This window comes from Temnothorax longispinosus, chromosome 9 (genome assembly GCF_030848805.1).
Source record: "Temnothorax longispinosus isolate EJ_2023e chromosome 9, Tlon_JGU_v1, whole genome shotgun sequence".
Taxonomy (NCBI): Eukaryota; Metazoa; Arthropoda; class Insecta; order Hymenoptera; family Formicidae; genus Temnothorax; species Temnothorax longispinosus.
The window spans coordinates 9,751,032-9,766,733 of NC_092366.1; the positions used below are offsets into that span (position 1 = coordinate 9,751,032).

General features: G+C 40.5%; 1 protein-coding gene across 3 annotated transcripts; it reads right to left on the reverse strand.

Moving 5' to 3' along the window:
- Positions 1–2,036: 2,036 nt before the first annotated feature.
- Positions 2,037–15,423, reverse strand: Bugz (Bub3 interacting GLEBS and Zinc finger domain protein). 3 transcript variants are annotated; one of them, XR_011733790.1, is made up of 7 exons: positions 15,090–15,416; positions 13,508–13,634; positions 13,024–13,427; positions 11,723–12,083; positions 11,116–11,587; positions 2,428–6,128; positions 2,037–2,339 (listed from the first exon to the last, which is right to left on the reverse strand). XR_011733790.1 is itself a non-coding variant. In XM_071789211.1 (6 exons), the coding sequence occupies exons 1-6, from the start codon at positions 15,128–15,130 to the stop codon at positions 9,949–9,951; spliced, it is 1,428 nt and encodes a 475-aa protein (XP_071645312.1). In that variant the 5' UTR covers positions 15,131–15,423; the 3' UTR covers positions 2,037–9,948. The 3 variants fall into 3 exon arrangements, 2 of the variants coding, with proteins under 2 accessions (XP_071645312.1, XP_071645311.1); XM_071789211.1 differs by having other exon boundaries at positions 2,037–9,971; positions 15,090–15,423; XM_071789210.1 differs by having other exon boundaries at positions 2,037–6,128.
- Positions 15,424–15,702: the final 279 nt, after the last annotated feature.

A 15,702-nucleotide genomic window follows, 5' to 3' on the forward strand; every position in this document is an offset into this window, starting at 1 on the left:
AAAAACGCTTAGATAATATCTAAATAATTGCCAATCGTTGTGTTATTCAGGATGCGTGTCTTTCTACAGAAGCCAAGCGATCAGAAAGCATCTTGAAAGGATTAAAATTCGTCGACAAAAGAGATACGTGCTAATTGCATCGCTCTACATATCTGAACACAATCTTCTCTCGTTTCGACGTTCCGAACGATCGATCGGTTAATACGATTTACCCGCGATTCATTAACCGATTATTAATATTGTTTCTCGGTCCAGCCACGCGTCCGCCAAGCCGAGAACCGTTACTCTCCCAGATTTTTTTTTCTCTTCGATCCTGATGCAATTTGAAAAGCCGAATCGAGCCGTTGTCTGGAAGAAAACGTATAAGCAAAAATATATTTGAATTTTATCGCGTAAAAAATTGTATATATAAATGAAGCTACACTGACAACTAATATAATAAGATAGATATAAAAATATATTGATGCTGTAAAAAGATCAATAACTTCGAATTATACATTAAATCAAAACGCGATAACATTAATTTTTAAATAAGATAAAAATTGATCAAAAATAAAAATCTACTCGTTTTCTCTTAAACACGATTTTCGCTTCTGCGATTTTCTTCCAGCCTCCTATTTGGAATTTCAAAACTGAAAATTGAAAATCTCAGAGGAGAGCTCGTTCGCTTTTCTTCCAGGTCGGTATGCGATTCCAACCAGAGAAAATACGGGAGGTTGCGACTCGGTTGCCTCGACTCTAGGACGGTAGGTCCAAACAATCGCCTGCCTTGAGGCAAGGGACCGATTAGGTCCAACAGCGATGAGATTGCTGTGATTGGTTGAAACAATATGTGGCTGTCGCCCGCAATTCTGGGATACGGATCCAGCGATAACATCGTGATCGGGAGAAAAAAAATCACACCGTTCTTCAATCCCCGACTTAGATAACGAGACACAAAAGCGTATAATATATTTAGATTATGCATAATTATAAAAATGTGATGCGTGCGCGAGAGATTCCGTCAACTTTGTCACATCGGCCAAGTTGAGGAACTGCGATTGCGAGATCGCTACGGCGACATATCCCAGAACAGCAGACTATGCCCAAAACATTCGAGCTTTCCACAGAACGTTTTCTTTATTTTATTCGAAACATGTCGGTAATATGACACTCAATAAATAACAGAACTTCTACATCTTAAAATTTTGCTGTTAGATTGTCCTGCCGAATCGCCGGAGTGCGAGGCTTTGCGTGAAACGCGCTTCTCTCTTCACGAAGATAAAAAGGAAAAAAACAAAGAAAGAAAAACGAGGGCATCCCCGGGTTTGGTTCGCACAATTCTCAAAATCTTGGGGAAAAAAAAAAAAAAATTACGCAATTTTATAATAAAATTTACAAATTCATAGAAACTCTTCTTTTCACATTCAATAATTATATATATATCGTGTTTATATAATTATATAATATACACATATAAATATATGTAATATATAATTATATAAAAATAATATATTTACACATATTATTTTCCATCTTTATTTTTCTATATTCTTGGGGAAAAAATCGCGCAACCAAAACCCGGCTTGATTTTTGTGGATCGATTATGCAAAGGCAGCTTTACGTAATACAACGGTTGTCATATCACGTAACTGCTATATATAGTCTCTACGGATTGATCGTCCACTTTCGTTTCCAATTTTTCATTCTTTTGGAAAACCTCGTCTCTCGAGTCCAAATATTTATCTAAACAGGCACTTGACGAAAAAAAAAAGAAAAATCGTGTTTATCAATAGTCATATAAATCTTAATAATTTTACTTGTATCCTTGAGCAAGTCAACAATCCGGTGGCCCTCGGAATGGTCGCGAACGAGGCGCTGTTTTAAAGCGAGAGAGTAAAGCGGTAGACAGTGTTCGCGGGGGGAGATTCGGAAAGACAACCCCTGAAAAATAAAGGAATTATAATAACGATGCGTAGATCATGTTATGGTACGTACACGTGTTGTACGGCGCGCTTTCAATGCTGTTTCATTTTCATTTCTATTATTTTTCTGTATTTTCTTTTTTTGTTTTTTTTTGTTTCTTTTCTTTTTTATTTGGTCGAGGAGGCGTTGGTAGTACACTACCGGACGATGACGGTGGGCGAGAGTGGTCGAAAGAATGAGAACCAGCAGCAGGGTGCCTACTGAAGACAACAATACAGGAAGCAATCAGGGGTCTTCGTCACCGCGCCCACTTTACGAACGATCACGGCGTGAACGATCTATATATGCACGGGCGATTCTTCCGTTATCGTTCGCTTAAATCTCGGCCCGATCGGATCGATTATTCGTCCGTGAGGACGATCAATCGATTGAACCTAGAACGAAAGTTGACCGAAAAGTTAAGTTTGGTCGCGCAACGAACGGCACGCACATCGAATTTTGCTAAATTAATAATTGATTTACTTTCTCCCTTTCTCTAGAAGGGATCGACGACGAGCCGAACTGGGAAAGTAATCGGCGTCGGTATAAAGCCGATCGATACGCATTCGCTCTCGCCGAGTGTGACCCCCTCGATCCCAGTATACGATCTATTTTCTTCTTCTAGTTTGGTTCTAGTTCCGGAAAGAGACAAACGATGACTTAAGATTAAAATTAACTCGACATCGACACCGATAAATATTTCCACTGCGCTAAGACATTAAAAACGATACAATTATTTTCAACTAATTGTAAAAAGTTAGGACAATATCTCTTACAGCTTTGTAGGAACAGTGTGTCTTGTAGGTGGACTTAACGATACATAAGCAACGAGAATTTCGCGGAGAAACGGACACTCCGGTCAGCGTTATCAATAGACACCCTGAGTAGAAACTAATAAGAGCGTATAGTAGACAAAAGGTAAGAGATGTAAGGCGAACGCGAGAGAATAGATAAAAGAAGTTCGGGAGGTGCCAAGAGTCTTGTAGACAGAGTGGAGAAAGTTCGCCAAGTTAAAGGACGAGGAAGAATTGAGCGTGATTCCGATCGTAGAGCAAGGTGCAATATCAAGTGCTATATTAGGGCTAAATATATGAAAACTACGCTATCGAACGAATCGCGAGTTCGCGCTCGAAGGTCTATAGACGGAATAAAGTAGAAGCAGATTTTCAGAATAACGACAAATAAATCACGAGTTAAAGTCCGCCCGCGAGATCGGGTACGCTCTACGATCGGCGATGAGAATCGGCGAGACGTGAAGGTAAAGGAAGAGTGAAGAAAACGGCGTGAGTCGAGTGTGGAGAGCTGGTGTTCGATTCCGTGAGCACCCTCCGTACTTACCACTCACTCATGCGTCGCCAACATTGTTCCTTTGGCAGAAAGGGAAAAAGGGGACTTTCTTGAGCCGAGTCAATCACCCTCGCAAGTCAATCTTGAAACTCTACTTTCACTTTTTTATACATATAAATTACTTGTTATTCATTCTTCTAAACATCTTCATTTATCTTAAATCGCGAAATTAGCATATATTTGCGGGTGTCATCTTTCTCTCAAATTAAGACCTTATTAATATTTAATTAAAATTTTCACCCAGACAGCAATTTGAAAGTTCTGCAGATTATTTTTGTAAATTAATAAAATAAACTAAAAAAATCGATTTTTTTGTTTAGTAGATTAATTTTATGCTCTCTCTTTTATCCTCTGCTCGTCGCGAGGGTGCCTCGGCTCGAATTGGAATAATAATAAAATAAAATTTGCGACAGACTAACCTGAGGCGACCGAATCTTCACACTGCGGCTAGCAAATAGGTTTTAAACTGTACACTCGATCTCTCATTTGCGTTGATCTATGCTCTTGATTCTATAATATTTTCGTGAGAACTGGTCAAGTTAAACGTGTTATTATACCGAGACTCTCCGTCATCACTACTTCCTTTCGTAGTTACGAAAATCATCAGAAATTTAAGCTATTCTTCAGAAAAAGAAAAAAACCACGCTATTCTATAACGAAAAAAATCGAAGACGCGCCGTGTAAAATTAACCCAAAATAAAATATAAATTTTTTAAAATAAAAAACAAAGTCATAAATAACTGACTCAAATTATAAACCAGGTTCTCAACTTACTCGCGAGTCTTCTAAAATATCTATAGATATATTATCATGAATACCTATCTATAACCCATATTATTCATGTTATTTTCCTTTTAAATTCTCAAAAGACTGAAATAAAATAAACCTTTCTCTCAAGTGTTTTCGCTGAAATAATTAAGTGAGTTCAAGTCTAGTTTCCTCTTTTTAGAAAAGAGTTGGACAGTATTTTCGCGTCTTCGATCCCTCTGGAAATCCTTACATCGAGTTTACTCGAGGCAAGTAGAGAAACAAAAATTTCAAACGTCACGGAACGGAACTGTCTCGAGAATGCTCTCATCTCGAGTTCTACTTATTGTTAGTGAATCATCATCCAGCTGCAGCGTGAAGCGCCACCTTATCCGCGATTGCGCCTTTCCAAGAGGATACTGCAGGTGCATGGAGGCTGAGGGGAACAGCGCGTGTTGGAAACGGTCTGAATGCGCGAAAAAGGAAAACTTCTTTAAGAGGAAAAGCGCGTAGCACCTTGTCGTTGTTAAAGGTATAATCATTTTCCAAGAAGAACTGCGATGTCAATTATCAATTTAAAATTTTACACGACATTACTGGATAAATGTGACTCAGTTGGATTTTTCAACAAATAGTTTAAAGACTTCAGACCAATAATAACAATTAATTATTGCGTGTTATACGTAACAATGCGCAAAATAAAACAAGGAATTTCGAAGAAATATATCTGCTTTTTTAATATTTTTTAAATTTTATTGTATTAAATTATATTAATTTCTCGTTCTAAGTCATTAAAATTTCATAACAATATACCAGTGCGCATTATTTATACAATTATGTTTAGAAAACTTTATACAACTGAGAAAAATCATATCTGGATTATCAAGAACTCAATGAACTGCACATAAAGGCTCTTGTCATTGAAAATTTCAACAGCGTCACAATTACCTTGAACTCACGATTAGAGGATTTGTCACAGAAATAAAGCGGTAAAATCCGTAATTTGCAAGGCCCATTTTAAAGGCTTATTTTAAATTGATCTCACAAATTGCGGGACCCAACTCTCGCACCAAATCCTCAGATTGATTCTTCTCGTACAAGAGGGATAATGTCTTTTGCGCGCCGCGTTGTCATCGCGACGAGAATGAGAAACGCAATCTCGACGGACATACCACTAGTACTATACAATGGTTGTCCGATGCATAATAAAAGATTGCGAGATAAATCGACAGACAGTTCGTGCTGGAGTTTTCGCGCAGGGCAAACGACGGTATTGTTACAGAGCGATTATTTTGACTTCAATCCGTAGAAAAGGCGATGAGACTTGCTCGAGTTTGTAGCTCACCTGGCACACGACCAACGTAGCGTAGGTGCGCGCATACACACACACACAAACTCGCAGTCGATGAGGACGATTAACGTTTCGCGTCCGTGTTTTCCTTTTGTTTGTGTTTTCATAAAGTAGCATAAGGTAGAAGAAAAACGAAAGAGCTGACCGTTTCCAGCGCGCACCCGATTTCTTCGAAGAAATCCTCTCAGACATCGATGACATTATGTGAGTGCGTGTGTCTCTCTCTTTCTCTCTTTCTTTCTTTCTTCCTTCCATTCTCTCACATTCTCTCTCTCTCTCTCTCTCTTCCTCTCAGTGTTGTTTTGCTTCTCCGTCTCTCAGCAATATAATAAAAAAAGGAAAAAAAATCGTGAGAGAGAATTGACGGGGAACTCCCCGGAGAATCTACCATGCAGATTATTTCCTGCTTTCCTTCTCTCTCATTCTCATCTCTTTTCTCTCTCTCTCTCTCTCTCTCTCTCTCTCTCTCTCTCTCTCTCTCTCTCTCTCTCTCCCTCTCTCGTTTGTGTATGTGACTCTACGTGTCTCTTCCTCGGTCAGGTCCAGACCCCAGCGAAAAATTAGGGGCGGGCCCACAGCACGAAGTGCAGCGGCGGGGGGTTGGGCCCGTCCATGGGGGGCGATCATCTGAAGCGCGGATGCATCATCGGCGTCAGCATCGGCCCAGGAAAGCCCATCGGCGCAGCGGCAAAGGCCGGATGCATCGCGGCACCCGGTGGTAGGGCCCCTAGATGCATGCCTGCAAAGCAACGCAGCGGGAGATTAGTACGACTCGCGATCGAATCTCGCGGGGGGGCAAAGAAAACAGTACGTTGCCCACGTGCGGCATACACGTGCTTTTCATTACTCGAGCTTCGACGCCGCCGAACGAGACGACGTCTTGTTCGCAGGCTCCCGTAATAGGATCTTTTTCTCTTTCTCTCTCTCATTCTCTCTTTTAATTGGGGATCGGGATCCCCAGGTAATACTTACGTCGCGACTGTTCACGTTACAAGGTAATAATGGGTCCTGCGTATTGCGCAGTTTCAATTTTCTTATTGTATTTCTTTTCCGTTACTATGTCGTATACTGTGCTCGTTTTTGGAGGACTACGCGAGCTTCAGCGCAAAATAAGTCACATAATCGTCGTGGCACTTTAAATAAAATTTAAAAATTTTAACGGATTAGGGAATAAAATAATCTTCCGAAATAATCTGGTTTAGAAAATAAGAAAATGTGAAAAAACTAAAAAAAAAAATTTAAAGATAAAAATTGAAAAATGTTGGTAAAGATTAAATATCTTTAAGAGACCTATATATAATGTACTATTACTTAATTACTGAGTTAAATTTTTCATATAAAATTTTATTCAACGCGTCTAAATTATGACTTCCTTAATCCGATCCCTGAATCATAATAAATTATTCAGATCCAAAGAATGCCACAACTCAGACCCATGTTCCGCTGAAAAGGAAGTCGCCTGACAGCCGAACGATTATTGCACCGAAAGAAATAAGTACGAGATATTAATTCAGCGATCGATCGGAGCGCGCTTTGCTCTCTCTCGTGCGATCGTCTCCGATTGCCGAGATGAGCGTTTTAGCCGGCCGAGCGTGAGTTCGACCTGCAAGAGAAGCGCGCTTCTTCGTGCGACGCGAGTCTCTCCTCCAGGTAAAAGTCCGAAGGACTGTGCCACCCGGTCCGATTTGTTTCTCGGCGGCTCACGTACTACGTTCTACCCAGCAATCTGATCAATACGAATCGCCAACTAGATATGCGTATATACGATAGGTACATAACGTACGTAGAACTCAGCTCAGCATGCAGTGCGCCGCATACGCAATACAAGTCACAAACAAAACTGACAAGAAGGTGGTACCACACAGAGAAAAACCTCACACCATACAAGGAACGAGTCTCACTCGGGGGGGAAAGGAAGACGCGCAACATCGGCACGACATTGCGAAATGTTCTTACGGAAGCCCGCTTACGGAAGATCGTTCAGCTGCCAGTCGACTTCTTCCAACAAGGACATCGCCGCCAAAAACGCGCTTAGTCACTCAGAAGTCCTCGAACTACGGCATTGCCTTTTTTTTTCTTCTAACAACAATCGAGCAGTGTAAAATGATTGGTTTGAAATTCTCGAAGGCATCATCCGGACGCGAGAAAAATCAGCATCAAATTTCTTCTACTTGCACTATCTTCTTCTAGCTTTTTCTTTTGTATGTTTTCAGCGATACTCGGCGATATTCGATGAGTATCCGCGTGGCGTAATAAAGAGAAAAATCATGTTGATCGGACGGACCCTCGAATTGAACGCAAGAGAGATATACTAGGTAACGTGAAGTCGTTTACTTACTGTTGCTCAGCTCAATTTATCTAAAATCTTTCATTGTGTAACACAAAAGCTAGGCTATAGTGTGAGGGAGATACATTACGTTCGTTCTCGTTGCTAGTTTCTTACTTTCCATGAAAAAAAAAAAATAAATTAAAATAAAATAAAATGCACCGGCGAGCACGGTGAGAACACAATTCGATCCTTTCCCTCTTCACGATATCTTGTTTTGTGCTATTCCATTTATATTTAACATAATTTATATTTTATAATGCATCCCAGATCTCTCAAGTCACTTTTCACTCAGGAATTCTTCGAACAATTTTGAAATCAATTTCTTTTTAAGTAAAGATATCCTGCTCGCTCTTCGCAAGTTTGTACTTTGCACACAGCAAGTTTTGAATGTCAACAGATATCTTGATAATTTTCAAATTGCAAATCTGTTGAAGAAAAAGAAAGTCTGTTTGAAATTAAAGGACAAAGTTTTTGACGCTTGTTTAAATCTCACAACTTCGGAGTTCTACTATTTAAATCGCAGAAGCTCAGCTTCGCAATCTTACACACTTATTCATAATTCAATAAAGATTATTAATTCTTTCATATTGTCGTTGAAAAAGTGATTATTAAATTAGTCAAAGAATCCATGGATAGTGATTCGATAGATCCGCGATATTTTGTGTAGTCCCAAATATTGAAATCGTCGAAGTTATAGCGACTTCAGTTGATGACCGACTTATCAGAACATGATCATCAATCGAATGCGAAGAAGGAAGGGACAGATCGCGAGAGAAAAATAATTATCGTTTGTAATTATCATTTGTTTCTTATCACTTTGGAACGACAACTTCGAACGACTGTCAGTACCGTGCCCAAGGAAGCAGTTTCTCCACTACTGTATCACAACACCAGGATTCCAAGCTATATATAATATATAAGTAATACTGAAGAGAGACAAGATGGCAACACGGCTGCTGGCGAGGTAAATAATGGCATATGTGAGTCGTAAGAAAAGTAACATGGTTAAATCGAGAGAGTGTGAATAAAGAAGCTAAGAAACGGAACGGAAAAGAAACAAAGAAATCATACATGAAAGAGATGTATAAAAGTTGTAACGGCCGAGCGGCCGAAAAGTCTATCTTTGTCTTTCGCATAATAAACTGTACCATGAACTGTACAGGAATCAAATTGTCGCAAAAAAATTATAAAAAAAAAATGTATAAAACTACGAAATCGTGAATGGAAAAACGAGTGTCACGATGTAAAGGTAATATTAATTTAGAAATGTGATCGGATAGATGCATCAGTGAACGATCGATGGGGAAAAAATCCATTGAATCATTTAATATCTTTGAAAAGTAAAGGTACTAAGTAATTCATTATATAAAATTACTTCTTACGATAAAATTTTGAAGATTAATTTAATTAAATAATTATCGAAATTCTCTATATCGAGTAGTAATCAAACAATAACAAAGAAATAATAAAATAATTGTTGTAAATTGTGTAACGATTATGGATTTAATAATAATATCGTGGAATCTTAGCGAATAAAAAGTGCAGTAATTTTCTTTAATAGTTCATATCAATGCAGTTAAGACTGATGGTTATTGTTCTGTCTCATTTATTTCTACTATTTATTAGTCTGCATGTGCATTAATCATACATAATAACTTCAATATTTAATCGGATTCATGTTTTGATCAATCTGATATGGGAGCGATCATTCAGCGATACAGCTACTCTCTATATATTTTCCAATACCGACTCTCGTTACTTTAATCTGCGATAGGCATTCTCAAATCGGAAAAGTCAAATTGTTCAACAAGTGTTCAAATGTGTTGCAAATCCGTTGAAGAAACTGGAGTTAAGATGGAAGAAGGAACGTGTCGTTGGCCGCTCGACCCACCTGCCCAGTGATAAAATATTACGAATATACAGAAATATATACACGGTGGCTCGCGAAAGCTACTCGAAACAGTTTCCTACACCGTCCTTCTGAGTTTTCGGGAGTCACTATATATATATCACGTATATACGCATACATGTAGGTGTATTAATGACAATGATGACAAGATTAATCAACAATATATAAGAGAATAATAAATATAACAAGATATATATATATAGATATATATATGTATATAGATATAGGCCATGTCACCGCATGCTAATTGCTAAGGACCAACCTTGTAGCGCTTGTATTGTAAAACACGGTTTTAGTAACCAGACTGGGTTCGTTCGACACTCATCGAGGAGTGACCGGGCGCCCTGCAAACGCACCGTTAAAACGTATAAACGAACAAGGACTACAAGACGCTGTGTCGTCGAGATTCTGTGGCGTATCATTCGGTCGAGAAATCTTGATCTCTATAGTTTCTATCTGAATAGTCACGATATTCTTCCCGCCTCGGTTTTCTTTCTCTTTGCCGTTTCGAGTCAGTGGTATATACGCAATTTCGCGCACGTCGTCAATTTTTCTGACCCCTTCCCACTAAATGTCAAGTCTGTTTCTTGTTTATTTGTCTCAACGCTCGCTTTCGTTGTCTCTCTTTAAGTAAGTTTTCTTTTTCAAAGGATAGAAGTGGCTGTTGTCATGAATAACTAGTGCAGTGCAACGTGTAACCGAATTAAACTAAGGCAAAGTATTGTTTGGTTAATATTCCGACATTTTCTCTTCCTCATTCGTAGACAGAAAAATTCTCTCCCGGCCATCGACCGAGTAGGACTGGGTAAAGATGATACATTCAGGGTTGTGTTCACGAAGTATGAGAATAAAATACATCGCATTTTCGATGGAATCTGAAGTCAATGAATTAAAATTGCTCAATAAGGAGCTACTCAATCACTGCCTGAAAAGAATCTGCTTAATTCAACGTATCGCGCAAGACATTAAAAAATTTAAATACCCGATAATTAATGACTGAATTGTCGTTAAATATAAACGCTCCATCAAAAACGCTTTTTTCTACATTAATACAACGTAGCAAATCGATTGTTAGATTATGGGTCTGCGATATCCTTGAAGCAAAAAAAGTTTAAGAGGATATTCCTAGGGAGATCGTTTTCGAAACGGGGCAAGAGACTTTCAGTTCAATACAGGTACTTTATAAAGTTTTACGCGTGATAAAAAGGAAAAAAAGAAAACCTAATCGCGATACGATTTATTCTTGTGCGCCAATTAAAGTTATTGTCTTCAACAGCCGGTAAGGGGGGAGGGGCGGGGCGAGGGTAATTGGAAAGAAATCGTCAAAAAAATACCAAGAGGGAAATTTCCAAATTTCAACGATAAGAGGGGACAAAAAAGACAGCAGAGCAGATCTGTTCGTCAAGTACGTAGAGGTGGGGTGGAGGTGCGGGGTAAAGGGGGTGGCGGGTAGAGTTTTTCGTAAAGTTCAAACCCGCAGACACTTACCTGGCGGCAGGCCCATGGGGGGCGGTCGCATCATGTTACCTCCATGAATGAGAGCAGGCGCGGCTAGGGTCATGGTTGGCCGCATTAGGGGAGCCATCAACGCAACCGAGCTAACTGGCATTGCTGCGGCTGAGGCCGGTACCATGACCGTCTGCGGCGGCCGCTGGAACCTCTGTTGCTGTTGCTGCAGTGCGTTCAATGCCGCCGCCTGCTGCTGTCGCTGCTGCTGATCCGCCTGAAACGCGGCCGCCGCCACATTAGCAGCCGCTTGCTGCTGTTGCTGCGCCTGCTGCTGTTGTTGTTGCTGCTGCTGCACTGCTTGCTGCTGCTGCTGCGCTTGTTGCAGGGCGGCGACCTGCTGTTGCTGGCTCACCGCCGCCGCCACCGCCGCTGCTGCTTCCGCTTGTGTCGATCGTCCAGATTCATCGGTTTGTCGACGTTGATACTTTGGCAGTCTTGCCCTAATTTCCTCCTAAAAGACGAATTCTTTGTTTAAAATATATTTTATGTTAGCGGTTTCCATTGTTTAAAAGGACTATTCTCAGAATATCAAATACTTCTACTTATTTTTTAAATTTTTATGTAAAAAATAAAGATTAAAACTTACTAGACTGAGATCTTCTGGAGGATGAATGATCTTACTGGCGGCCCCGGTGGTCGCGATAAGATTTACTTTCTGATCGCCGCTGACGAGACTATTGCCGGTGTTAACGCCAGCGGATTCGCCAGCGCTACTGTACGCGGGGAATGTCGGCTTTACTGGGCCTATGGAACCGCCACTGGCCACCGATGTGATCGGCTTGAAATCTGTGCCAAGAGGTGCAGATCCGGTAACCGACGCCGCCGTCGATGACGCCACTGTCGAGACTGCAGCAGCGGCGCTCGGGAATAGCGGACGTGGCGGTATTGATGCACCTGAAACTGGCGGCTGCATCCCGGAAGGCATGCCCGACATGCCGGGCATCATGCTAGAAAAGAAAAAAGTGAGTTTTGTAAAAAAGTTCAATTACAATTCGTTATTTGCATTCTTTAAAACGAACATTTGTGTTAAGGACTATTAATCGTTTATGGAAAAATACGAAAAAAAAAAAAAGATAAAGCTTACTTAACATGAAGAATGTTTATTGGACTACAGCCATTGGCGAAATTATTAGGCACCCTTTTTCTTCTGAATATCTTGGAACTGAATGTTTACAGCTTTTTGTTGTTTGAAGTACAAAGTCCATTATCTTTCTTAGGGGAATAGCAATATTATTCAGAAAACTGTTCACTCCGTATTTCGGACGCGATTATTTCTATTTCACAAGCAATTGATAGACTTTCTGTCTGTTCACTGCCTACAGACAAAAAAGTCTAGCAATTGCTTGTAAAATGGAAATAATCGCGTCCGTATTAATCAAAATCGAAATAAGATAAATAAGATAACGGACTTTGTACCTCAACTGTTTGAACCATTCATAAGATCAATAAGGATAAAAACAACATGTAAGCAGAAAACTCATTAATTTCAAGATATTCAGAAGAAACAAGGGTGCCTAATAATTTTGTCTATGGCTGTAATTAGCCCTCATGAAGAAAGATAGAAGATTATTGTTATATATTATTGCTGAAATATAAAGATAAAGAGCATTTAAAAATCTATAAAACATTATTATTTGTACTTGATTCTATCGGATTCTAGATAAACTATAATACTAAGTAGTTGAAAATCCACAGTCAAAAAGAAATAAAAATTTAAAAAGTGAAATTAATACGAATACACTTGAGGTATAATAGTATCTCAACATCTCGAGTACTCGCAAATCGTTGCGTTGCGTAAAAGAGTCACGATCGGTCTCGCTTCGCGTGTACTTGGCGCGAGACACTACCGCGCGTGTCTCTTGATATAGTTAATCAAGAAATACATACCCTGAATGCCCCATGAATGGAGGTCCTACGTGGCCCATCGGCATCATGGGATGCATGGGAGGCATACCAGGATGTGGCGGCATACCATGATGTGGCGCCATACCTGGGTGGGGTGCCATACCAGGTAGCGGCGGCATACCTGGCTGCGGTGGCATCCCTGGTAGACCGCCCCCCATACCAGACATCGCACCTGGCGCAGAACCTAACAAACCCTCGGGTTTCGCCTTTTTCTGTACCGGTTCATCCTCGCCGGACGATGGCGAGCCAGGTCTCCCACCGTTTCGCTGTCTCTCGTGCTCCTTTGCGTCATTCGGTGGTATGCCCTCCATCCCATAAATCTCTATCTCGATATTGCTACGATTTGGCAATGAATTCGGTACCTTGTCTATCGCCTCCTTGTGTACCTGTGAAGACGGGACATGCGTTAATCTTGAAATATTAAGCAGATAAAACATAAACATAATAAGCATGTAATTTTGTTTACCTGCATACAATGTATGCTAAGCCCTGGTCCAGTGTATAGCTTCTTGTGACAGATATGACATTTGAAGTGCTTTGCCTTCTGATGTTGAATAAGGATCTTCTCGTCCTCGAATTCACGGTTACAATACCTTTTGAAGTATGGCATTAAGGAAATTTACAGAATGAGATTTAAATAATAGCTAGTTTTTATGTATCAAGTCAAGTCTCTTAGGTAAGTAACGTCACAAATAATAAACCTAGAAAAATTCATAACTTACAAGAAAATAAAAATAAAATAGAACATAAAAAAATGAAGAATTGTCCCTTAAAATTAGGCTTCTTCAAAATTATTTTTAATTTTTAAAATAAAAGTTTTGCTTAACAAAGTTTTAACTCTAAATTCAGAAAAATATGTATTATTTAAATTTAAGCCAATCTTGTAAACAATTACAGATAAAATCTTTCCTTCAAGTTTTTATAATTCAAACAACTAAATAAATAAATAACTTGAAAGATGACTCGTAATATGACAAAACAAATTTCAAATGTATCTCGACTTATCCACATGGAAGCTTTTCATTCAATTTATAGATTGAACACTGCTCAAAGCAAGTCGCTACAAAGCTGCATATCCTTCCGACTTCTAACTGCTTGTCACGAAAACATTCATAGATTATTCATGATTTTACAAAATAAATTCCATTGATTCTCCCCAGTAAATTCTTTACGGAAAGCTTAAATTTAATTTAAAGATCTCTCGGTGTTTAGACTTTTTTTACGAGTCACTGAAGGAATCATCTATATTTTCAATTAGCCCACATGAAAACTGTGATAAATAACCAGCTGAAAAAACTTAAGCAGAAAACCTAAGCAGGAGAACCATCCGAATCTAAGGATCTGTTTTCTATTGCTCAACTAGTTTAGAGTTTATTCTTTTTCCTTCCAATGTGGAATAAAAAAGATCAACTCTGAACTAGCGTAGTCCGTTCAGCAATAGAGAACAGACTCTGATACAAAGGATCTGTTTTCTATTACTGAATGGGCTGCACTAATTCAAAGTTGATCTTTCTTACTCCACATTGGAAGGAGAAAGATAAACTCTGCATTAGCGCAGCCAGTTCAGCAATAGCAAACGGACTCAATGATTATCCCTAATTTCGTGGGGACAGAAAACATCGATCCGTCCCTCGACTCAGCCGCTTCCGCGAGTTCCGTGCGGAAGCCCTTCGTACGCGTTACATCATCGGCGTAACGTGCCGCGTGAACGCGCGGACGATGGAATTGGTGGAAACAGCTGCGCTCTCTCACGTACACATACACACAGAGATGTCGCGTGTCGCGAGAAAATCGCGTATCGATTTCCCCGCTTTCCGCGGACGCCGCGCTCGCCACACCGATGCGGGCCTCCACGAGCTTCGTCCTGGGGCGTGAGGGACAGATCGTCACCCGCCGCATAAATCACGTGGCAATCGCGATCGTTTCTCGCCGCGCGATCGCGCGGTAACGTCGCGGTCCAAAAATACGGTTACGTAAAGGCGACCGCTGCAGGTCGTCGTCATCGTCGTCGTCGCCGCCGTTTTCCTAAGAGGAAACAAAAAGGATACCAGCACCAGGGTCTCGACTGCTTCTTCTTCTTGCGGCCCATCTTCCCGCCGGATTACTTGTCGCTACTTCGGTGACCCTGCTCCGCAAAACGATCCTCGACGTGCCAAGTATATACGCGGCGCAAGAGGACGTCGGCAATCGTACTACACAGTACACACGCACACACGCGAAAACCGATAATGCAAAATGGCCGCCGTAGTACGTCTTTTCCGTGGCGCCCGACGCCGGAAGTCGCCAACGTGGCGCGCCTCAAGATTCTAAGGCCTAGGGGAATCTGGTGAATTGCCTGACGGACAAATTTTCCTAGAGATGGCGGGAATTTTAGAAATTACAAATTAGGGCCGATATCACAGTCTCCGATTAACGTAATCCTTCGATTAAACTCACTCTGCATCTCTTTCTAACTGTCCCCCTAGAAAGAGACGAAGAGTGAGTTTAATCGGAGGATCACGTTAATCGAAGACTGTGATATCGGCCCAAGTCTCCGATTGTGATCCTCCGATTAAACTCACTCTTCGTCTCTTTCTAGGGGGACACGTTAATCGAAGACTGTGATATCGGCCCAAGTCTCCGATTGTGATCCTCCGATTAAACTCACTCTTCGTCTCTTTC

Bases quoted from the DNA above. Each gene is read 5' to 3' on its own strand.
- Bugz (XM_071789210.1), bottom strand. From the start codon at position 15,130: ATGGGCCGCAAGAAGAAGAAGCAGTCGAGACCCTGGTGCTG. The intron at 13,635-15,089 runs GTATCCTTTTTG...ATACTTCAAAAG, and splicing joins CAGTCGAGACCCTGGTGCTG to GTATTGTAACCGTGAATTCG. The intron at 12,084-13,023 runs GTATGTATTTCT...TTTCTTTTCTAG, and splicing joins CCATTCATGGGGCATTCAGG to CATGATGCCCGGCATGTCGG.